This window comes from Emys orbicularis, chromosome 13 (genome assembly GCF_028017835.1).
Source record: "Emys orbicularis isolate rEmyOrb1 chromosome 13, rEmyOrb1.hap1, whole genome shotgun sequence".
Taxonomy (NCBI): domain Eukaryota; kingdom Metazoa; phylum Chordata; order Testudines; family Emydidae; genus Emys; species Emys orbicularis.
Genome location: NC_088695.1, coordinates 49,940,001 through 49,963,715, shown reverse-complemented (window position 1 = coordinate 49,963,715; position 23,715 = coordinate 49,940,001). Strand labels below are relative to the sequence as shown.

The 23,715-nt window shown below is 47.3% G+C and overlaps 2 protein-coding genes across 2 annotated transcripts in view; one reads left to right on the top strand and one right to left on the bottom strand.

Moving 5' to 3' along the window:
* The window catches only part of PGS1 (phosphatidylglycerophosphate synthase 1), a 30,577-nt gene extending 22,072 nt beyond the window's left edge, over positions 1-8,505 (top strand). The window contains exons 8-10 of the mRNA XM_065415769.1: positions 1,933-2,081; positions 5,888-6,030; positions 8,437-8,505. Of these exons, the coding sequence (XP_065271841.1) occupies positions 1,933-2,081; positions 5,888-6,007 (269 nt within the window). The 3' untranslated portion in view covers positions 6,008-6,030; positions 8,437-8,505. The remainder of the gene's footprint in view (positions 1-1,932; positions 2,082-5,887; positions 6,031-8,436) is intronic.
* The window catches only part of DNAH17 (dynein axonemal heavy chain 17), an 83,505-nt gene continuing 68,160 nt past the window's right edge, over positions 8,371-23,715 (bottom strand). The window contains exons 70-80 of the mRNA XM_065415337.1: positions 21,833-22,026; positions 20,501-20,649; positions 20,220-20,347; positions 18,638-18,865; positions 16,792-16,983; positions 15,370-15,549; positions 14,725-14,907; positions 12,340-12,522; positions 11,362-11,505; positions 10,070-10,295; positions 8,371-8,618 (exon numbers count right to left, since the gene is read on the bottom strand). Coding sequence (XP_065271409.1) covers positions 8,371-8,618; positions 10,070-10,295; positions 11,362-11,505; positions 12,340-12,522; positions 14,725-14,907; positions 15,370-15,549; positions 16,792-16,983; positions 18,638-18,865; positions 20,220-20,347; positions 20,501-20,649; positions 21,833-22,026 — 2,055 coding nt within the window. The remainder of the gene's footprint in view (positions 8,619-10,069; positions 10,296-11,361; positions 11,506-12,339; positions 12,523-14,724; positions 14,908-15,369; positions 15,550-16,791; positions 16,984-18,637; positions 18,866-20,219; positions 20,348-20,500; positions 20,650-21,832; positions 22,027-23,715) is intronic.

The following is a 23,715-nucleotide window of genomic DNA, read 5'->3' as shown; positions in this document are numbered from 1 at the left end:
TCTGTTAGGACTCACATGTGCCCTGCTTAGCAGAGAGCAAGCAGCTCCCTTACATCAGCTTCTGTCCAGCGAGTGGCCTGTCAGGCTCCCTTCAGCCATAGCTTAATTGCACCTCTGGGCGCTCTTCCACCCTCCATCTTACAAACGCTGTGACGTGCCTGAGAACCAGGCCTGGGCTTGTGAACTGCCTTCCTGGTTGCCTGACACCAGACCCTAATTCCGTTTATATCTGGCAGGGTTTGGGCTTCCCTGGGGCTTTAGGGTATGTTTCTCTTGTGACTAGAGTTGGAAGAATGAAGAGGAGCTCTCCAGTAACTTTGTTTGGGGACTGAGAGTCCCAGGAAATTGGATTGTGCTGTGCTATAAATAGGAGCAGTTTAATTTACTCTCTGGTGATGTTCAAGGGAAAGAGTGGGTGTGATCATTTGTACCTGCCCTATTGGTAACAATCTTGTAGGAATTCACTGGCCAGAGCCAGCCAATGCCATTGTTCAGAGTCTTCATGATGCCATCTCTTGCAGACTCTGCCCTCAGGACTGGGTAATGTGACTTACCAGCTCTCAGTCCAAGAGGTTTTTAGAGGTAACCTGCGGGGGGGAAATTGGGCTTGTGCCCCTGCTATGGTATGGTTTTTTTTCTTGCCTGGTGGAGAAGGTCTGAAAGCCATTATAAGCTGCAGAGAAAAGGCAAGGCCGTCTGCACACATGCACTGATTCCATTCAAAGTTTGTGGAGAACTCAAATGAAAAAGTTACAGAACTTCCCAACCACAAAAACCAGGGAAAAGTCTGAGAGGGAAAAGAGCTCGTGCTAAAGATGAGGCTGTTCTTTGCCAGGGTGTCTGCTGGTTACTTAAAGAAACACAAAGACTTAGAGAAATTGGAGGGATGTTGTTCAAACCCTTTCATAACAGCTGACACCAGTGACCTGGTTACCACAGTGCACGATGTTACCTTTAGATAGTGATGCACTGAGCCAATTTCCCTTGCACTCACAAGCTACTGGCAGTTGAGAGATACGATAAGGGAGCTGCTCGCTCCCACCTGTAGTAAGGAGAAACAGAAGTGTAAAAATAACACAGGGGTGAGGTCCAGAATGGCGCTTAGTCCTGTTGCTGCCAGTGGAGTGGGCCTTTGGCTCCACGCAGGGAGGAACAGCCCCTCAGTGCAGGCTTGGGGGCGGATGGCACAGCGCAGAATATGCAGCATAGTCCTCTGTTTCAAGAGGGCAGATCTGCTAGAAGGTGGGAGGGGCAGCATTAAGGATGATTGTTTTGTAGATGGACAGATTTTTGGGTTGCATGTTGTTGTTCAGATGTGATCTCTCTCTAGGGGAGCATTGAAATAGCCATGTTTCCAGAATATCTGTCTGTGTTGGGGAGGGGGAATGGAAACTGAGTCAGGATTGCTGTGCAGATCTCCAGGGCCCAGGGGATCAAGAGCTCTCTTTCCAGTCACTGAAGAGAATGCTGCAGACACATCTCTCCAAGGTATTTCCTGTGTGGCCTTTCTTTACTGGGTACTAGCCATTTAGGGTTGTGTTTGGAGTCTTCACGGGTAGAGCTGCTGTGTACAGTTTATTAGGCTTTAAAAATGATAGTGGTTACCCTTGGGAGTGTCGCCGATGAGATCCACCTCAGAGTGCCAAAGCCACGTTGTACCCCAGAGCACACAAAGTAACAAGTGTAGAGAGCCAGAGCCAGGTGTGGCAGAGGGCTCTCCAGGGCTGTGCCGGGCTCTGCAAGGCTAAGCTGTCCATAAGGAAGCGTCTCTGTTTCCTGACAGTTTGCTTTGTGTCATGACTATTTGCAATTCCTGTAAATCTAATAAAGCATTTAAAAGAAATGAAAATCACTGAATAAGAGCAAGTGTTGGAGGCTACCATGGTCACTTCCTTTGTCTGCCATATTTCCTTTCCCCCTCTTTTCCTGCAGGCCTCTGGCTGTACTTGGCAGGAAGCAGTCTACCCTGCCTGACTCTGATTGGCTCTCCTAATTTTGGGTACAGGTCGGTTCATCGGGACCTGGAAGCTCAGGTTGCAATAGTGACAGAAAATCGTGACCTGCAGCAGCAGCTCCATCAGGTTGGTGGCAAATATGAGGAGGTTTCATAGGGTGGGGGAGTGTTGGTGAGATGATTGCTTTAAAAATCTTCAACTACTAGAACTTCAAACCTTCACCTAGCACAGGAGAACTTGAGGAACTGTCAGTTAAGTGACTATTGGTGAGCTGTTGGCTACAAGTGCCCACTTCTGGGAACTAGAGGCCATAATGAGAATGGACAGCTGAATTTGGCCCTGGAGATTAACCAAACACAGATGAGCCATTCAGAGTAAAGCTACTTATTCTCATATACGCTGCACATTCATGCCTTGCCTCCATGGCTTGGGCATCTGAGCTTGCGGAAATGGAATTCAGGTTCACTGAGTTGCTGACCTCTCACCTGTAAAGTGCTTTGGATCTTAATTGCTTTTATCAATCTACTTGCAACCAAAAGTGTCTCTAACCCCATGTAAATATTTATATAAACCCCACCCTGGCTGCCTTCAGATGACTTCTTTTTTCACAGGATTTGGGGGCTGGAGAAGGGAAGGGGATCTGCACTCAGCATCTCCTTTACAGTAAGAGAATTTCTGTCCTCCTCTCAGGGACAAATGTGGTCCTGTTTTTAATCCTGACCTTAGGCTCTTTTTCAGTGGTTTAAAGACCAGTGTTCCAGTTTAGTGTATAGTCAGCTGTAAAGGGGTGGGCAGCTTGGGTTGTTTGGTATCTTCTTGTCTCCTCTTTAAATAAATTAAATTAATGGAGATATCCGATCTCCTAGAACTGGAAGGGACCTTGAAAGGTCATCGAGTCCAGCCCCCTGCCTTCACTAGCAGGACCAAGTACTGATTTTGCCCCAGATCCCTAAGTGGCCCCCTCAAGGATTGAACTCACAACCCTGGGTTTAGCAGGCCAATGCTCAAACCACTGAGCTATCCCTCTCCCAGATAGTTTTCTCCAACTGTCCTGCTTTTCAATCTAGTCCTGGAATTGGCATCACCCTGAGTAATTCCCGTGATACCAAAGTGTTCAGCAGTGAAGCAAATTGGATCAGTGCATGAGTTTCATGTGAAGCTTTGCAAAACACATATTGGATAAAACTCAGGCCTGGCATAAGGCTCAGCCTGCATAAAAATCAATGGGAATTGCACCTCTTACCCCAGAGCTAAATTTGGCTCACTGAGTCAGCCTCATATCTAATGCAGCAGGGTTCTGTGTCTTACTGGAAGAGTCACATGAATGTTTCACTTTATTTGGCCTGTATTTGTTTTTATCTGTAATGAGAAAAATCTGTGAAAAATATTTTTGTAACAAAGGGATTGTGTAAAGCTGAGAAGGATGACTGCAATGACCCAACAAAGCATTTTAGCTAAATGCATATGGCTGAATCTCCCCAGTATACTAGAAGTGATCTGGAATTTGACCACCTGTTTCATTGCCGTTTGTGATCTTTGTGTGGAGACTGTTCTGTGCTGAGATGAAATCTAACAGACCCTCTAAGGAATCCGTCTCTCACTTCGTCCTTCCATTGTACGCTGGTTGGGATAAGTGTGAGAGACATTGTGCTGTTTTGTGAACCCTATGCAAAGCTCTCAATGAAGACTTCATTTCCAAATCTATCAACAGTTGAGGGGTTTGGATCTCCCTGTATTGTGAACCCTAGCATTAAAAAAACATGAGAACCTAAACTGTATTTAAAATATCTTTGCCTTCTCTTCTTTGAGCCGGCAAGGTTCATGTTTTCATGCTTTTCTTCACAACCAAGAGGGTAGAAACTTATTTTTTTAAATGAAAGCTAAGATTTTTCCAATTCCAAGGTGCAGCTTTAAGAGCAACAAATATTGTGAGCTGGTAGTACTGTTCATTTGTGAAACTCCTGTCCAGTGTGTATTGGACAGTTCAGTGTGAATCATTTCTCTGTCATCTGCCTTGACTTGATGTGGGGGGGCCCAGTTGGCATTATGGGAGATAAATCACCTGTCTCACATATGGTAACTAAGATCTTGTTGTCCTATCTGTAAGTAGGGCTAACAGAAAAAGCACAGCTTCTGGGGCTACATAGTATTACATTACAGATTTGGATGGGGTGTCTGAGTCCCTTCTCTTCCCTACAAGAGACTGTGCCAGTCTTGACCTGCCTCTTTTACTCTCAGTGCAGCATGGGATCACTCCCTGTTCTGACACCCCTGCAATGGGGGGAAAGCAGCAGGCTTCATTTTGTTTTTATTTGGAACCTTTGTCACTTTTAGTTGGTTTCCTTTGCTGCTGCTTTTGTCAAATAACAAATTAGACAAACAGTCTCCTGTTAGCTCAGGGGCTGGTGATACAAATGCCTGACTAATGTACACTCCTCAAACGACTGACCTTCGGGGGTACCAGTATGGTGGGGGCTGCTGTGGAACTCCGTATGACTACCCAGGCCTTTCATTACTGCAGTCCTATACATTGTATTGTTTGAGATGTTTCCAGTGCAGATTCCTTTAGTCTGAAGGAAATTGGTGATACATTTTAATAACCACTCTACACCTGTATTGTAATTCACAGCATGGACTAGAACCCACATTAAGCACTTTGCAACATTGTTGCAAAACATATGCACCAATCACTTTTCAAACTAACTCGTCTCCGGCCATGTTTTTCAAACCAAACCAAGGCAGGGGTTAGCCCATGTTGAAGTCCAACTTCCACTTCAAAAAGGAATGCTGGAGAAGATGCTGAGCAGTCCCAGATGGCTTTCTGGCTGCTGCAGTGAGTGAACCAAAGTAAATAATATTTTGTTACAAGTTTTGAGTCTCAGTACAAATAACTGAACTGAACCTAGACTATCGGCATTAAATGATTGACACCCTGCCTCTAACCGAGGGTTTATAGTGGGATTTGCAACACTCTTCATTTCTAAAAGCAGGCTCGTTACTGCCGGAATCTTTTACATTCAGCCCTTTGTGTTTATTTCCCATAATTTGTGGTTCCTTTCCTGATGTGTCAAAATTCAGAGTGCTTACGGGCTCTCTCACAGGGAAAGATTTCTGTAATCTGTGGAGTAGAAATTGAGGTATTTTGCTACAACTGACAAACGTCCTGCTTCGTGTTTGCATGTAGAGTAAAACCAGAAACCTTGCTAGTTTTGCAGAAAGAGCCATTTCTGCCTTTGATCAAACCACTACTTTTCATGTGCTATGTGAAATGTCTATTGTAACAGAGATGGTTCACTTCCTCTTCCAGTTGTATTGTTTATACTTTAAAGGCACTTAAGCATTTCTGGTAATTTAATTGAAATCATGACTGCATATTCATTTGAAAACACAACACTAGAGCTGTGTCTAGGATGAGTTCTGCAAACCAGTCTCTTGAGATTAAAGTCAGGTTTCCTTTTCAGGCAATTACAGCTAGGGGTTTGACTTACGTTATTCCTATAACTGTAGTTTAGTTACGTAATTAGGGATAGCTGTAGGGACTGATCCTGCAAAGCCACCCACCTTGGGCCCTTTGAGTTCCAATGTTCAGGTTCTGAGTACATTTCTCCAGAATATGATGTGAATGTGGCTCTTCAGAATGCAGCTGTCAAGCCTCAGAATGTTGCTGCAGCAGTCACACCTCAGGGGCAGTTGCCATGTGACATTCCCCATGCTCACAGCTCAATGGCTGGGCTACTTGTCTACAATTCACATCACATGGAGGGGCAGGCTGGGTTCTTAGCCCCTGATGTGTGTTCAGCCCTGTGAGAGAAGGGGGATATGCCTCTCTGGCCAGGCAAAAGCTGTGACTGTAGGTGCACCAAATCTGGCTAGGGGGCCAGATGATGTGAGGGCGCAATGGTGAAACTGGCTCTTGGGATTTTGTCTTGTAGGAGCAGGAGCAGCTTTACCTCAAGGCAGGCGTCGTGTCGTCGTCTACATTTGAACAGCCGACCCGCTCTGTAAAGCTGTGGGTGAAGCTGGTAACGCCTCTGATTAAGAACTTCTTCTGAAAGGAGAAAGGATCCTCCTCTGGGTGAGTCTGAAGTTGTTTTGCTCCAGGAAGAACTAAAGCTGCAGGAAATGATACTGAGATAATTCCACTTATTAATGCAGCGGGAAGAATCAGCCCAATGCTTCCCTTGCATGGGGAAGGTTTTCAGTGCAGTGTGAAGCTCTTTCCTGAGGGCCTAGATTCGATTTCCATTGAGTGGGTTATATCTCCAATGCATGTCGTAGTCTAGCAGGAACAGGATCCTTTTCAGGAAGGGGGAGGCAGGAGTCCAAGTTATCCCCATGCATTGATAAGACTTTCTCTTCTGCAATGGGGACTCAGCCTAGGGTCAGGCCTAGATTTTACCCTGGCCAGCCAATGGGAGACATTGTGGGGAAATCTAAGCTGCTCTCCTGCCTGAGTTGGGATTAAAGAGGGGGGGAAAAGTCAGCATTACCTCTGGCTTTTGCTTTGTAAGGATGAGGTCTCCTCTAAAATACCTTTATCACATGAATGTTGGCTGACACAAGGCCATTTGCTGTCTTTCTTCCTATGGTGGTGGACTCACTGATCCAGGACTTTTCACCCAGTTAATCCCCTAGACTTGGTGAAAATGCTGACTCAGACTTCAACTTTTGCCAATTTTCATTCCCAAGAGCCTTAGTGCTGGAGCATGTGTATGTGTTTTCTGGTCCTTTACCTTCACTCAACCCTCTGGTTCTGGGAGCCCAGATTGCTTGCTCTGGGTAAGTGCCAGCCACCTGCCACATCAGGGTAACTGGTTCTAAACTTCCTCTGTATCCAGGGATTGAAGAACCAGCACTACTGAGGCCTCATAAATGGCCAGGTCAGCCCTGGACCACAAGCAGCCTGGCAGTTGCCTATTGCCCTAAGCATTCCTTCACAGCTCTCCCCTCTCGGCTAAAGTCACAGTGTTGAAATAGAAGATGCTGAAGCACTGGGGTTTTATCATTTTGTCTTCAGGCAGTTGAGTGCTGCTAGCAGATGTTAAATAGCAAACTACTCCGTACAAAAGGGAGAGGGGGGTTGGGTTCTTCGGGGTGGTCAGCCCTAACTATCAGTGCTGAGCCTCCTGGCCAGGCAGCAATGGCAGTGGCATGAAGGCAAACCAAAATCCTTTATGCCCCAAACAGCTACACCAAGGGAGCTTGCTCCTGCTTCTGCCACAATGGTTCCCCTCGGGGGTGAGAGGGGAGTTTGCTTTCATGGTCCCTGCACGCAGTACCAGCCGTGAGGGGCCTCCTAGCCACTGGTGACAAGCCTTGCCACTCCTAGTGCTTTGGAGAGCACCTTTTTTCTGTCTCATTTCTCATGAGTCTTGTAACAACTCTGGCTGTATTTCAAAGGCTGGCCGTAGTGTGTGGCCTTGTCTGACACAACTGCACTTCTGGGAGCACAGGGACAGATAGACATCACATCCTAGAAACAGAAGGACATGTGCTTCCTGACTGACTTCCCACCCAGCTAGAAAAATGGGTAGTAAACAGGGAGCATGGCCAGAGTGTATTCTTTATGCAGCCCTGTGGGACAGGTGCTGGAAGGCATAATAGCAGATGCTTAAAGGTTGATCGGGGTGACCTGTGTGCACGTTTCCACTGTTGGGAAGTAGAGGATAGCACAGAGGCTGTGCAGAGCGGTAGCTAAGGCACTGGACAGTGTCGGTATCTGGGCTCTCTTCCTGGCTCTGTTTCTCCTTCCCTTTTTGTCTGGTCTGTTTACGTTGGAAGCTCTTTGGGGAAGGGACTGGAACTCCAGCACATGGCCCAGTGGGTCCCTGCTCACATAGGAGCACCGAACAGGCACTGAGCGCTGAGGAATCCAGACGGCCACATACAAACTTTGGGTGTCTTCACTACTAAACGTTAAAGCGCTTTAACGTGGCTGTATAGTCATGGCACCAGTGCTGTGAGCACTGTAAAAACGCCACCCCCACGAGGGGAGTAGCTCCCAGCGCTGGTGCACTGTCTACACTGCCACTTTACAGCACGGAGGGGGGAGTTTTTTCACCCCCCTGAGCAAGAAAGTTTTAGCGCTGTAACGTGGCGGTGTAGACAAGGCCTTTACTTTGGCTTCCTCCTCCTCTTGGGTGCTGGGCCTGTAGTGCTTTACTGTAACCAGCCTTGTGGCGTTCCCCACGGCTGGCACCTCTCTGATGTGGATTGTGACACCAATCCACCGCTGGCCAATTGTTTTATCCACCTGAGCACGAACACTTTCATTTCATGTTTCTCTTTTATTGTCACTATTAAAATACTTTGGGGCAGACAAAAAGCTGGGTGGAGTTTCTGACTAATGGGATTAGTGTTGAGCTGGGTGGTACTTTGGCATGTGGAACAAGTGCTTTGCATAGGCAGTAAAAGTTTAAACTTGTAAGAGCAAAGCAACAGCAGCAAGAATCCACTTAGCTGGCTTCTCTTTTGTTTTCAGATTGAAGGTCCAGACGTAGGTGGGGCCTCGCATGCGAGTCTTGTAGACTGGGCACTCGTAGACGTTCTTGGTGTCCATACGGTCCACAGGGATGGCTCTGATGAAGATGACTGGCATGGAGGGCGTTAACTCCTTCAGCCGAGCGTCTGTGATGACACCACTAGGAATGTCCCACCGAGCACCTGCAGTGTTATGGCGTAGTCAGTATACCAGCTGCCATGGGGCTCTCTCAGTCAGAAGGTTCTATTTGCTGTATCTGCTGGGGGGAGAGTTCTCCTAGAAGCATGGTTAAGGGTCGGCTGGAGGACCAAAGGGCTGTACTGAAGTAGCCTGGGCTTAGTCACCCCTAACAATATTACTAGGGATAAGCTCTCTAACTACAGTGGTCAATTCTGTCCTTACTCTCCCCCCCCAGCGACCATGTCAGGGGGGACTGCACAGTTTGGGGAAGAATGGTAACTATGGAAACTCTCCCATAGCATCTGCTGGGCATGGACCTAAGCTTGACAGTACAGTGATCCAGCCAGGGCCTCATCCCTCTGTGTTTATTAGCTGTAAGGGACCTCAAACTAAAGCGGAGAGAATATTCCCTTCTCACTTAGACTTCCTGAGTCCAGTCATCACTTCCTTATTTATAGATGAGACCCAAATAACATCAGCTGTCTCTGCTCTGTCTTAATTTCCAAAATAAATCAATACTAATGGTCACTGTTTGTCTGGTAAATGAGGGCTGCCCTCTGCTGGCATGTTCCTGACAACGCTGCACAATAAGGGCAGCTGCTACCCAAACTGATTAACCTGGCTGCTCTATTAATGGATTCTGTTTATTGCAAAATAAATGAGAGCTGGCTCTAGTTCACACTCCACTCCTGCAGTGCTGACAAACATGACATCAGTTATTCCTCGACTACTGCTTGGGAAAGACTAATTGCTACTTATTACAGTACTCGGTGCATAAGCATTAACTAGGTAACTATCTGTAGGCTACCTTAAAGTTTAGCAGGGACACAATGGGTATTAAGCTGCAGGAAATATCAGCACTGAGATAGCCCATTGTCAGGTAAAGTGGAAGCTCTGAGTAGCGCTCACAGGTGGGGTGGAATCATTGTTGCAGCAGAAAAGTACAGGGACAGAGCAGGGCTTGGAGATTAGAAAGATGCACAGTGTAAACCCTGCTAGAAACTGCTGCCTCAAACCAAGCCAATTCAGGAGCGAGGCGGAAGGGCCTGGATCACTTACTGTAGGGTAGGGCAGGACAGCAAAGGCTGAGATGGTAGGATGGTTGTGGAGAAGATTAGTACATGGTAGCAGGGTGCTGGAGATTAACATTCAATGTTCAAAAATGGTTCTGAGGAGCAAAAACTGTACAAATTCAGATTGCATAGCATTTGCCTTCAAGAAGGGAAGGAGGGATAGCTCAGTGGTTTGAGCATTGGCCTGCTAAACCCAGGGTTGTGAGTTCAATCCTTGAGGGGGCCATTTGGGGATTTAGATGGGGATTGGTCCTGCTTTGAGCAGGGGTGGGACTAGATGCCCTCCCGAGGTCCCTTCCAGCCCTGCTAGTCTATGATTCTAAGTGTGTGCTGGGCTAATTGTTCAGGCGTGGGTCTGCCAAAAAGAGGTGGTCCTGTACCTTCCATGAACAGCCCATGAACATAGGAGCCTTCTCGGGGTGGAGCCGTCATATCCTCCCGGTTTTTCTTGGTCACTTCCACTGAAAGACACATCTTGTCAAGTGGCCATTCATTCTTTCTGGCCATAGACTGCATGATAGCTGTGAGAAAAGACTGGGGATTAAAGAAGCCTGCCAGCCACACGGTTGTGGGTAGTGCAAAGTCAGTCGTCCAGGCCTCTAGTTCCTGAAAAATAAAGCAGCAGCAGTTTAAAGCCAAGTACACAGGCTGTGGTGCATCTGTTGAATTGGTGGAGTGATACCAACATTGGACTTGTTACTGCATTTACTCCTGTCATCCATTTTGGGAGAACTGTCTTTACAGCCCCTCTTTGATTTAAGGCCCCCATCTTCAGTGGATTGCGATTTCAGGAGGGACAAGTTGTGAAAGTAATGGCATGTGGCAGACAGAGGAACACCTGGAGTAAGTTTCCAAAGAACAACCCTATCTCAGCAGAGCCCCTCTTGGGTCTGCGATGCTGCAGGTGGACAGGGTAGTCACCAGAGAGAAGGGCACCAAGCTGAGACTCTTTGGAAAAACTAAGGCTTTGTCTTCAGTGGGGCTTTGCATCAATTGCAGCCATTGCACCACTGCAAACCTCATGTGCAGGTGAAGAAGGTTGTGCTTTGTACCAGAAAAGCTTTGTTGGTGCAAAGTGCAGCTGTCATGAGCTACCTTTTGGGGTTTGTACTGATGCAGCTCCATTAAGTGGCTGGACATTAAATGCTGGAATCAGGGCAAATTTATAATGAAGATTACAGATTTGGAATTAGGGTCCTTGCCCTTTACTGTTTGGTTCTCCTACGGCACCTCCCCCGCTGGTTTGTAATGCCAACTGTGTACGTGAGAGAAGAGCTACACGCCACCTTCCCTGCTGCTTCGAAAGCCCTGAATTCCAGGCACGAATTCAGGCAAGAGGGGCTTGCCATCTCTTTAGACCCTCCAATGAAGCTGTAGCCCTGGCTCCTACGTGCACTTGGCCCGTATCACTTCAGTACTGTGCTTTCAAGCCATGGTGGTCTCAGCACCCCAGGTTCTTGCAAAGCAAGCTAGATTTTCTGGGCTTTTGAGAAGTGTTTGAGCTCTGATGCTCCTTTTAGTACATAATTTAGATCCTTGCAAGCAATGCAAAGCACCTTCACATGCCCAGCCCTGGCCAGACAGCAATATTTGTTCCATGAGCACCAGTTTGAAGAGAGATCTTTGGCCCACGAAGAGCCATGAAGAGAGGCTGGAGGTGTAGCAGACTCACCCGGACCCGGAGCAGTAGGTCAGCATACCAGGCTCCCAAGCCAAGTAAGGAGGGGTAGGCCCGGTTTGTCCAGAATTCGGGCACATTGTCATAGAAGAGAGCATTAGACAAATCCTCCATGTCTGTTGTGATTGTCAGCTCCCCCTTTGAAAGGAAAAGAACCGTGGTTTCGTTAAGTGAGAACTGGCCCATTGTGATGGAACCACCTTTGAGAGCAAAACTCTAGCCAAGATGGCACACTGCATGTCAGTCACAAGGGGCTCAGCAACTGTTTCTGGAGTTGTGAACATTAGAGCTTGGTTTACTGACAGGGAGCAGTGCCTATTTTTGAAAAATAGGGCATTTTCCATCATTCCCGGGTCTGTCTTTAGTCTCCTCCAACAGAGAGGGGCCCCATCCCTTGCACGTGGGGCTCTACAGCAAGTCCAAGGGAGTTCAAATTCCTGTTAGAGATTTCTCCCCCGAGAAGTATTGGCAGGGACACAGAGCAGCTATTTTCAAAACAAGCCAGCATTTTAGGCAACTGGGACATAGCCTTTGAGTCCTTAGGTCAGCACTGAAAAGCCACATGTAAGACAGGCTAGCTCAGCAGAAGCAACTGCCCCATCATCCCATGGCCTCTGCAATCCAGCTCAGTCTCCCTCAATGTAGGTGTTTGTCCCTTTGTGCATGTGCACCCCCTCACTCAGCTTTTAGGCTGCCGCACACCTGCAGGAGTCACAATGAAGGAAAGAGTAGTGTTGGCTGCCTTAGAATGACCCTGTAGTTAGAATGTACGTTGTAGTGGGTGGCAGAAGAAGAGAAACTCATAGTAATCCAGCAGCTCACATTACCTTGGCACCAAACCTGAACGGAACATTTAGTTCCACTGACTTTGTTTGTAAAGGCTGGTATATTGAAAAAACCCAAACACGCACACAACCCAACAACATTACCTAAGTTACTACCATGGTGTAAAACAGTATCCATGTCACACACCTTCAGCCCCAAATTTAACTCTTTCAAAGAGCGTCTCATTTCATTTGTCAAGATGTTCATTCTTTCACATTCCTGAAAGGCCACCACGACATACGGGGTCTTCTCCGCTGCTTTAGCCATGATTTCCAGCATATTAAATGGCTCGGGTAGCTTGTCAATGATTTCATCTAGGACTTGCTTGACCTGTAATACGTAACACCATCAAACATCTTTAGCAAGGGAACAAATTCCATGTACAGAGCTTTGACAGGGCATGTAAAATGTCGTTCTTCCACTGATTTAACATTTTCAGTCTCCTGAAAGAATTTATCACTAACCTTTAATAGCCTAGAATTAAATTAGCCAATGAACTTGGTCTGTAGAGTCCACCAGAGCCTTAGAATCAAGAGAGAGCAAACTGGGCAAGGCTGGCGCTCAAAACCATCAAGGGCTGAAGTGGCTCCTGTTCCATTAAGTAATGAAGCTGGTGCTGCTCCCATGACTCTGTGGCTGAGTGGCATGGTACAGCAAGAACCCAGCACAATACACCTTTCAGCTCACCCAGGGGAATGGCTGCAATACCCACTGCCTGATTAGGATACAGCCCACTCTGTGACCATATGCTTTGCATGGTTGTACACGCCACATACCTGTTTATTGGCAGCCAAAGGGATATGAGCAGAGGTCAACAAAGAAGTGGAATGCAGCCTGGTTCTGGGGAAGATTAGGTTTAGCAGCTGCCTGCGTTTCATTTTTATGGTTACAAATTTCACCTGCTCATAATCAGCCCATAAGTACTCTCTGCCACCTACCTCAAAGTACAGTAACTGAGCAAACTCCCCGCATCACTAGTCATATTTATTATTTTACAGGTGCAGTGCTAGAATCATAGACTTGTAGGACTGGAATGGACCATGAGAGGTCTTCCAGTCCCATCTCCTGCACTCCAGGCAGGACTAAGTATTATCTAGACCATCCGGTGTTTGTCTAACCTGCTCTTAAAAATCTCCAGTGATGGAGTCCACAACCTCGCTAGGCAATTTATTCCAGTGCTTAACCACCCTGACAGTCAGGAAGTTTTTCCTAATGTCCAGCCTAAACCTCCCTTGCTACAATTTAAGCCCATTGCTTCTTGTCCTATCCTGAGAGGTTAAGAACAACAATTTTTCTCACTCCTCCTTGTAACAACCTTTTATGTACTTGAAAACTGTTATCATGTTCCCCCTCCCATCCCGTTGTCTCTTCTCCAGACTAAACAAACCCAGTTTTTTTCAGTTTTCCCTCAGCGGTCATGTTTTCTAAACCTTTAATCATTTTTGTTACTCTTCCCTGAACTTTCTCCAATTTGTCCACAGCTTTCCTGAAATGTGGCGCCCAGAACTGGACACAATACTCCAGTTGAGGCCTAATCAGCACGGAGTAGAGCGGAAGAATTACTTCTCGTGTCTTGCTTACAACACTCCTGCTAGTACATCCCAGAAGGATGTTTGCTTTTTTTGCAACAGTGTTACATTGTTGACTCATATTTGGCTTGTGATCCACTATGACCCCAGGTCCCTTTCCACAGTACTCCTTCCTAAGCAGTCATTTCCCATTTTGTATGTGTGCAACTGATTGTTCCTTCCCAAGTGGACTACTTTGCATTTGTCTTTCTTGAATTTCATCCTATTTACTTCAGACCATTTCTCCAGTTTGTCCAGATCATTTTGAATTTCAATCCTGTCCTCCAAAGCACTTGCAACCCCTCTCAGCTTGGTGTCGTCCGCAAACTTTATAAGTGTACTCTCTGTGCCATTATCTAAATCACTGATGAAGATAGTGAACAAAACCAGACCCAGAACTGATCCCTGCAGGACCGCACTTGATATGCCCTTCCCGCTAGTACAACTCCGGATCCAAAGCGCAGGGTGGATTATGTGCTTTGGAAACTCTGGTCCCACTGTCTCTTTACCCCCAGCGGTGGGGGTGAGCAGCTCCCAGGTGCTTTAGGGCTCTTGCAAAGCTGAGTGCAGGACCTGAGGCGATGGGAAGTGGCTGCCAGCCAGTGCAGCTGGAAGAGAAGGAGGAGGAGATGTAGCTTTGAAAAAAGGAAGCCAAAGAGATTAACCATTTCCTCTCTCTCCTGCCCTACTGAATAATGCAGGAGGCTGCAACTCTCTGCAGCCCTAGGCAAGCGAGCCCCTGTTCAGTTACTGTGCTAGTCCATGGTAGCGGTGGGAGGGAGAGCGTGGTCAGGAGCACTGAGGCACAAATGTGCTTAAGAGACCGTTGGAGGTTCTGTCACTGGTGGGAGATGAGGCTGTTACAGTACGGAGCCTCCCCTTAGTTGGTGTGTTTGTTTCTTCGAGAACAAACCCGCAGCAGATGAATTCCTGGTTAGCACCGAAGGACAGAAACGTTTCCTACCTTTTCCTCTCGGGACACACCCGTCCCGCCTCCAGCATCAGACTCCTTAGGCTGCATCTCCAGAACTGTACGGAAAAGCTTTTCAGACGTGACAGTAAGGAAGCCAATTTCGGCATTGGGGTGGAGCCCGTAAAGGTACGGGCTCTCTGGGGGGAGGTTCTCATCAATGTATTCATGATAACCCTAAAAGACAGGGCAGATAGCAAACACTGAGTGACTAGACCCCTATTCCTAGACAAGGCTTTTAAGACCTTTGGGCTCATCTAGCCCCACTCCATCATGGACTAGGAGTCTTTGGTGTTCCCGCCTGGAGAATATCTAAACCATCTCTCAGGCTCCCACTGAGGGTGCCGTAGACCTACTGCTCTCCCTCACTAAGAAGTTTTTACTCATGTCCTTCCTCAGCTTTGTCCTGGTTTATTACTGAACTGCTTTTTCTTGTCCTGCCACTCTCCCCCTGGGAATCTCTCCAGGTTTCCATGGACTCTCCCCACTGTCTCCTTATGTCATCTTTACGGGGTTCTTTCCAGGTTTTGCAAGGCGGTGCTCTTATCACACATACATCCCCAAGAGAGCCACAGCCTTTTGACAGCTGCAGTGAACTGTGGAGCTCTCCCCCCCTAGAAGAGAAGAGCCTTTCCTCACCTTGTAATCCGAGTTGGGTGGAACTAAAAACCCTGGAGCCAAGGTCATTTCTCCCTCCAGCATCTCCACCCGGATGTATTCTCTCAGGTAAGTTCTACACAACCTGCGATCCCAGTCATCTGTGATGTGTCCCCCATACATAATTTCACCAAAGAGATAGCGAAGATCATCCCATGGAACCTAGACGAGATGCCGACTCAGTGCAAAGTGATTTCTATAGAATGCATGTTCTGAAAAGTCCCAGACAGCAGCGGGAAGCTTCACATGTCAATTTAGCTTTGCTGTGCCCTCACCATGCAAGGAGTGAGCCCTTGGAGTCAGTCACACATGAGCAGCTCAGCATCAACATCGGGGGGGAAGAGCAGCATGGAGCCCGTCACTTTCTTGACCATGTTCACTGGGGATTTCACCCCTTCCCCAGCACAAAGACAGCCCCCCAGAGTGGCGGATGAGCCTTGCCTCTAGCTCATGTCTCTTTTCATCCCAACTGAATTTAATTAAGCTTTTGCCACTTCCATAAGGCCTGGAGCAAGGAGCGTGCTTAGGGTTCCCATCCGTCCGTATTTCCCTGGACATGTCTGGCTTTTTTGTCTTTAAATAGCCGTCCAGGAGGAATTGGTAATAAGGGTAAAAGGTCTGGGATTGTTCCCCCTCCCCTCCCTTCCCCTCCCCTTTCCCCCATGCAGAGTGCGGCGCGGCTGATTGGGTGGCTGGGCCTGATTGAGCTGCTCCCATTGGCCTCCAGCGGCCAGAGCCCCTCCCCCCCTCCCGCTGCCTCAGCACTCTGCGGGGGTGGGGCGGTGCGCTCTGCAGCCTGGCAGCTGTTTTGTCTCCACGTGGAGCCAGCGGCTCGAGCGGCATGGTGGTAAGGGGAGAGGATTGGATGAGTCGGGAGTTCTGGGGGTCCTATCAGGGGGCAGGGGTGTGGAGAGGGATCGGAGCAGTCGGGACAGGGGGCGGGTTGGATGGGTCGGGAGTTCTGGGGGGGGTCTGTCAGGGGGCGGGGAGTGGTTGGATGGGGTGTGGGAGTCCCGGGGGTCTGTCTGGGGGCGGGGGTGTGGATAAGGGTTGGGGCAGTCAGGGGACAAGGAGCCCCCGGCAGAGCCTTCTTCAGTCCAAAGGTTGTTGGAGCCCTGTGCTTCCACAATGCTCCCCCCACCCAGGAATCATAGAATATCAGGGTTGGAAGGGACCTCGGGGTCATCTAATCCAACCCCCTGCTCAAAGCAGGACCAACCCCAACTAAATCATCCCAGCCAGGGCTTTGTCAAGCCTGACCTTAAAAACCTCCAAGGAAGGAGACTGGGAGGGGGGCACGAAGGGGAGGTCTAAGCAGCACCCTGCGTTTCCCCTGTAGTGCTGCTTTTTGTAACCTGGGGACAATCACTCTGACTTGCCAATGTTGAACAAGCACGTTCTAACCTTGACATTAGCCTCCAGGTAATTATACAGCACGTTGATGGATATAGTCAGATCTCCATTGTTGAAAGGATAAGACCGATTCCAGCCCTGCGCACCAAACTTACGCCTTTCAGCTACCACCGCATGAAAGTAGCAGAGAGCAAACAAGATGCACTTGAATTCAATTTCTTTGGTGCACATTTCTAAAGTATCCTAAAGCAGAAGAAAGAGGAAAAGAACATGCTTGTGTGCAGAAGAGGAAATGTCCCCAATGGGTGTCTGAATATAAAAAACAACTTCTCACAACTAGCCAGCAAAGACGGAGCTGAACCTTCTTTACCACAAAGTGCACGTAGGTGTCTCAGCTTACACACGCTCTCAAAAGCTCACGTGTAGTCTCAGCAACATTCACTGCTGCTTGCCCAGAATTTACTCATAGTACATTGAAATGTGTGAGAGGGAAACTCCTGGCCTCGTCCACACACCTTAATGTGATGTGTTTATAATCTGATGAGAAATGACCTCTTAATTCTAACTGTCTGCTCGTTTTAAACTCTTGCACTCTATCAATGAGTTAAAAATAACCAAAATATCAATAATAGTAATTACTACTACAGCTACTGGTCACATGGCTCTGTAAAAGGTTAGTTGTGGTGCTGCAGAAGCAGGCAGTAGAGGCGTATTTTGATCAGGCTTCTTCCTAGAACTGCATTATCTGTATTGTCTCTGATACTTATGCACACCAGGGTGACCTACAATTCTTAATTTCAGAAGCTCATCTTTTGCACCAGGCCCAACAATGCTCAGATGTAGGAAAAAAGCATAAGTATAAACCCTGCCATGTTTTCTTCTAAGCAAGTCCAAGTTACCTAGTCATTCCTCTGCTCTCCTAGCCAGTACCTAGCTTACACTGTATCATGTAGTGTGAAACCAATTCAGACAGGTTTGGAGAACACCAGTAAGCGAAACACCTGTACAATCCCAAAACACTCAACAAGAATGCTGCGCTCTATTAATAAATTGGAGACCTCATCTGTGGTGAAGGGCCCTTCCCTGCACTTAGTACCTGTGTCTTTGAGGGCCAAGGGCAGTAGGGCCCTTAAAAAGCTTCACCTGGTGGAAAGATTCTACCAGTTCTGGAACTGGCTGTGGAACATTCTAAAGGTACACACCATAGCATGCTGCAATTTTCCATTATTTACAGGCAGAGAAGAAATGACTCTTGCAATGACAGACTATAGTATATTAGCCTACAGATAGAAACTTGCAGCCAGGCAAAACACACAGCTGCAGTAGAGTGCTTCTATAATCAGACAGGCTTGGCATGACCTCACCTCTTGACCTCACCTCTTAACATCCCCATCACTAGCAGCTTTACATTTAATTATTTTTTAATATTGCTGAACAGGTCTGTAAGGATTACAAATTTGCTCTGTCCCTAGTAAAATCTTATGTTATGGGAACACTGATAGGAACACCCGGAGATCTTTAGTGGACATCACAAGGGTACCTTTTCCACTACAATGCAGAAAGCACGCAAAAACCTTTGAAAAAGCCCTGTAATTAATGCCAATGTGGTGAAGATGCCTTTATGAAGGGCATCAGTATGAACTAGTGCACTGAAAAGAACAGAGCTAAGAGGAGTCAGACTAGATGACTTAGGGGTAAACTATGAATCTAGACTCTAAGAAATCCATTTCCTAGGCAGGCTGCACTCTCTCTCCTGGGGAGAAAAGCCCGGAAAGAGAGAGGCCTTACAACTTCTAATAAAGAGCTGTGACTGCAGAAAAAAGTATAAAACAACAACAAAACAAACCCAAACAGCTTAAAAAAAAAACAACCAAAAAATCAATCCTGTCATCAATACCTGAGTAAAGAGATCCAGTGCTTTGTGCAAGTTAGCATGCATGCCAGTCGGTGGCTCATTGGTAATTTTAATGGCATTTTCCAGGAGTCCTTGAGGAATAATATGCGCGTCTGGAGTGGGAGCAGGTTCCGCACTCATAAACACCCTGTAATCCTCGTGGCTGCCAATGCTGTATCTCTCAACCTTCTTATCCAGCGTGCTCAGCCACTTTGCAACCAGGTGGATATTCTGCAACACACACAATTTGACCTTACTTCTTGCTCCCAAATTTGAATCCCGTACAGCCGAAGTCCCTCACAGTGCTAGGTGGGAAGTGCTGTGCTGGAGGAGGTGATGCTATTTCACACCTCTTAGGCCTAGCAGCCCTGAGTTGTTCCCTGTTGTTTCACTGGGATGTGATACACTGACAAGGCCCCATGCTTCCTCTGATGACGTAGTCACCTGTTTAGATTTGACGCAGGTCAGTGGAAGCTGCCCACCAAATACTGTAGTCAGTCTCCTAGGGTTTGTACCCATCATCATTTTTTAACATTTGGATGAATAGCCTGGAAGGCCAGAAGAGACCATGAGCAGCACCCAGTCTGTCCTCCCGCATAACATAGGCCACAACTTCTGGTGGACGTAGAGCAGTGGCTCTCAACCTTTCCAGACGACTGTCCCCATTTCCGGAGTCTGATTTGTCTTGCATAGCCCAAGTCTCACCTTACTTAAAAACTACTTGCTTACAAAAATACAAGTGTCACAGCACACTATTACTGAAAAATTGCTTATTTTCTCCTTTTTACCATATAATTCTAAAATAAATCAACTGGAATATAAATATTGTACTTACATTTCAGTGTACAGTACACAGAACAGTATACACGAGTCACTGTATGAAATTTTAGTTTGTACTGACTTTGCTAGTGCTTTTTGTGTAGCCTGTTGTAAAACTGGACAAATCTCTAGATGAGGAGATGTACCCCCGGAAGACCTCTGCGTACCCCCAGGGGTACGTATACCCCTGGTTGAGAACCACTGATGTAGAGCACCTCTTTAGAAAGAAATCAAGCCTTGGTTTAAAGCTTCCCAAGTGATGGCGTATTCGCCAGTGTTCTTCACTGAAACATTAGAAGTCCTTTACTAAATGATATACAGTACATGCTTCTCCCAGCACTGTGCTGCTATATCAGCTGGATGTCTAGCCATTCTCCTGGGCCCTGAATGCACTGCCTACCACCACAGTAGTCTTAGCTTCTGCTGGCCCATGGGAGTTAAAGATCAGATGCAGCAAATCATGCTGGGTGGCAGTTGATGAGGTAGAAAGGTGATGTACTCCAGAATCTAACCAACCAGGAAGTTGGGTAACATGATAGCTGAAGGCATTCAATACAGACAAGCCTGAGGTAATGCATTTAGGAAAGGACAGTTCACCTTGAGAGGAGAGGCAGGACTTTTGAACAACATGTGTGTTATGTAGAACTCTTTGCACTGACACTGAGAATTTCTGAATGTATAATGGGCTGCTCTAAATACTATTAGATCACTATAGAAACCACAAAGGTACAGCAGAGAACCAACAATGCAATGGTGCTTCTAATACCTGAAGAATGACCCAGTGTCCTTGAATCGCAGCCACATCCAGAGCATTTTCTGCCACAACTTCCTGTCCTTGCCCTAGAGACACGTTGTGGATTTTTCCATTGTCGATGGTAAAGCCTAGCTTTCTTCCTGGGGGGAATCCACAGGAATACATTAAAATTAAAAAAATAAAAATAAATAAAAATCCGAAAATTGCATGCAATGTCTGCTCTTTATTGATAACGTCTTCCATGACTACCATGCTACAGACCCTACTGCTAGTGAAGGGGAATATTGATTTACCCAGTGCCTCTACGTCTTTCAGTGGGTCAACCCCTGGAGAGAGGATAAAGAATATTGCAGTGGATGGGCTGCTCTCTTCATATGATTTAGAAAATTCAACACTTCTGCCTTCTACAAACTTACTTCCCATCTTCTCTTCCACAAAGTTTCTGTGAAAAAGAAGTTGATGCACAATTAGTCCCAGACTTTTTATCCAATTTATTACAAATAACTTGCAGGGCTAGGCCATGTGTTTCTACAGTTAGCCTCGAAGGCAGATCAGGGCATAGGTTTTAAGTACTGTATGAAAACTGAAAATGTTCCTACAACGGCTCAGTAGGTATTAAGGGCAGGGAGTGGAGCTGCAAACCAAAATAATGAACAAAAATTTAATCCGAGCAAGGAAATCCCAGAGAAGAGCGGATAACAGAAAAACTGGATTACACAGCATGCCTGGAGCACTTCTAAGGAAAGTATCTGGGCCAGATCTACACCATTGTCACCTTGAACCTTTAGCTTGTGTAACCCACACACCTCCTGGGTGTGGTGTTCTGTCCCACCTAGTGGCACCAAGACCACTTAGTGAGAGAGATTAATGAGTTGGTTCTATTTAGCTCATGCTGTAGAGGCTCATGTACTAAGCTCCAGAGGCTCCGGGTTTGATGCCACCCGCTGACGACCGGGGTCTGTCAGTGTTACACTTGCAGAGGGCAAGAGCGTTCCCATCCCCACCATAGAAAGGGTAGCTCCACACCTCCAAGGACTTCATACATCCCTTCAGTGTCCCCCCTCAGCATTGCCATCTGCCAGGGCAGCCTGGGACAAACAAGAGTGTTCGGCCGAGTTCTAGTTGAACAACAACCTCAACAAGTGTCTGCTCTAGATACACAGCGGGGCTGGGGCGGGAAGCCCTAGCAATTGCAGTGGGCATAGAGGAGGTCTCTGCGGTTAGAGCTGGCTGCAGAAAGGATGAAGCTGAGGTGTTGGGGTACATGGCACGTGTTCAGGACCACCACAGGGTGCTGGTGTGGCCTGGGTGCCTGAAGCTGGATGTCTCTGGGCACATGTCCCACAGGACATGCTGGCTCTTCACAAGGGGACTAACAACCATAACCCCCCTTTTTCAAACGCCCTTTTGGAAGCCTATTACCATGCGACAGGCCGCATGCCGTCAGCTCTGTGCCTCATCCCCATGCCGCAGGCAGGTGCAGTTACTACACAGCTGCACGCTCCATCATGTCCCATTTCTACTGCACCACCGTGAAATGCCTCCCCAGAATCACTCCGCGTAGGCATGCCAAGACCCTTCTGGGCACTGGCGGCACGGGTCCCTCCAGGATCACGAGAGAATACCTGACTGCGTAGGTCATTCTGTCTGGCCTCATGCACCTCATCATACACAGCTTCTGAAGAGCTGATTTATTCTTCCACTCCTTCGGGAACACTTCCTTCTCTGGCGCCTCCGACTCAACAAATTTTTTCCATCGCTTTGCCGAACCTTCAATGTCGCTGTCTAAATTCTTGAACTCATCCATATCTGAGAGGACCTTCAAATACATGAGAAAAGGACCAGCTGCTTATGTGTTCTAGTGCCTCCTCCTGCTCTGTGACCCAGTGGGATTGACTTGCTGGAGACATTGTGGCTTTTCACAGGTGTGGCTGACAGCAGACTCAAGTGCTGAGTGTTTCGTACAAACTGTTGCCAGTTACATGCTCTAGCCCAACACCTGGTAGCCTTTTATTTTTATTTAAAGTTAATTTAATTGATGTAGTGTAAAATCACTGGCTACAGCTTTCTGTGGCATCATGCCTAGGCTGTGAGCTTTCAGTATAAAAATACTCAGATACTCTGTTGAACACTGACATAATCAAGATATTTGCTGCCATCTGAGAAAAAGAGGGTAAGATGTGATTAGCATTGGATTCCTGTTGTGGGGGTTTGGGGGTTCTTGTGGAGCAGGTGGAGATTTTGTGATGCACCCAAAATATGCTAACAATTTAGGCTGTGCAATTATGCAAGAAATGAGAGGCACATGAAGGGTCTGCTGTGATAATGGTGATCCATGTTCACCTTCCCTCCAGCCAGAAACCATCTTTGGAGACAGGCTAATAGTGGTATGTACAGGAGAAACTTAAGAGGTAGACATGTCTGAAGCATAGAAGAGAGGTGTCTAAGCTACAGACATGGCACAGCTGGTGGTGCTGGCCAGGGGCGGCTCTATGTATTTTGCCACCCCAAGCATGGCAGTCAGGCGGCTTTCGGCGGCATGCCTGCGGGAGGTCCGCCGGTCCCGTGGCTTCAGCGTACCCGCCGCCGAATTGCCGCCGAAGCCAGGGGACCGTCGGACCTCCCGTAGGCATGCCACCGAAGGCTCCCTGACTGCTGCCCCCACAGCGACCGGCAGGCCGCCGCCCATGGATTGCCACCCCAGGCACGCGCTTGGTGCGCTGGTGCCTGGAGCCGCCCCTGGTGCTGGCCCAGCCAGGGAGGCAGTGTAGGCACAAGAAAGGGAAGGATAATATTTGTGTTGAAAGTATCATTTTTAAACTCTCAACATCAGGATCGGTATTTTTTAACACCGTCATGTTCTCCCTCTAGATCTTATTCCATTTGCTGACTCTGACTTGCCTTATTCTCTAGGAGTGAAACTGAGGCTCTCTCCAGCACATGCCCACTGAAGCCAATGGGAGGTCCCAGTCTGGAGCAGAGGCATACAGTGCAACGGAGAGCTGCCACATGGCTGTGTGTATCTACCGGGCAACATCCGTAACTCAGGTGGCCAGTCAAACAAACATGAACAATGTTGATTTTAACGCCGATACTTTCACAAACAAAAGGGACGTTAGCCGCTGCCCGGAAACACCTCAAAGCCTGGCTTCTTAGCTTTAAAACAATACCAACTCGAAGATGCCTTCCCAAGTGATGCTGGGTTACACAGTGCTGCATAATTGACTGCTTCTCATGCCACCTTCTGCTATGATGGCTACTTTGGTGATTAGCTGATTATTTGATTAGGGGTTTTCTAATCAACATTATTTTTAGATAAATATTCCAATAACGCGACTGTTCCACAGCAGCATTTTTAAGAGCTACAACTCCCAAGGGTGTTAGTTTAACCAATAATCTCCAGCATTATTAAACTTATCCTGTCTCCTGTTTCAACCTGCATATTAGTGGCCTCACAATAGTGTGGCCTGGTTTACTGACTTCCACGGTGCAGTCTATTCTGTGTAGT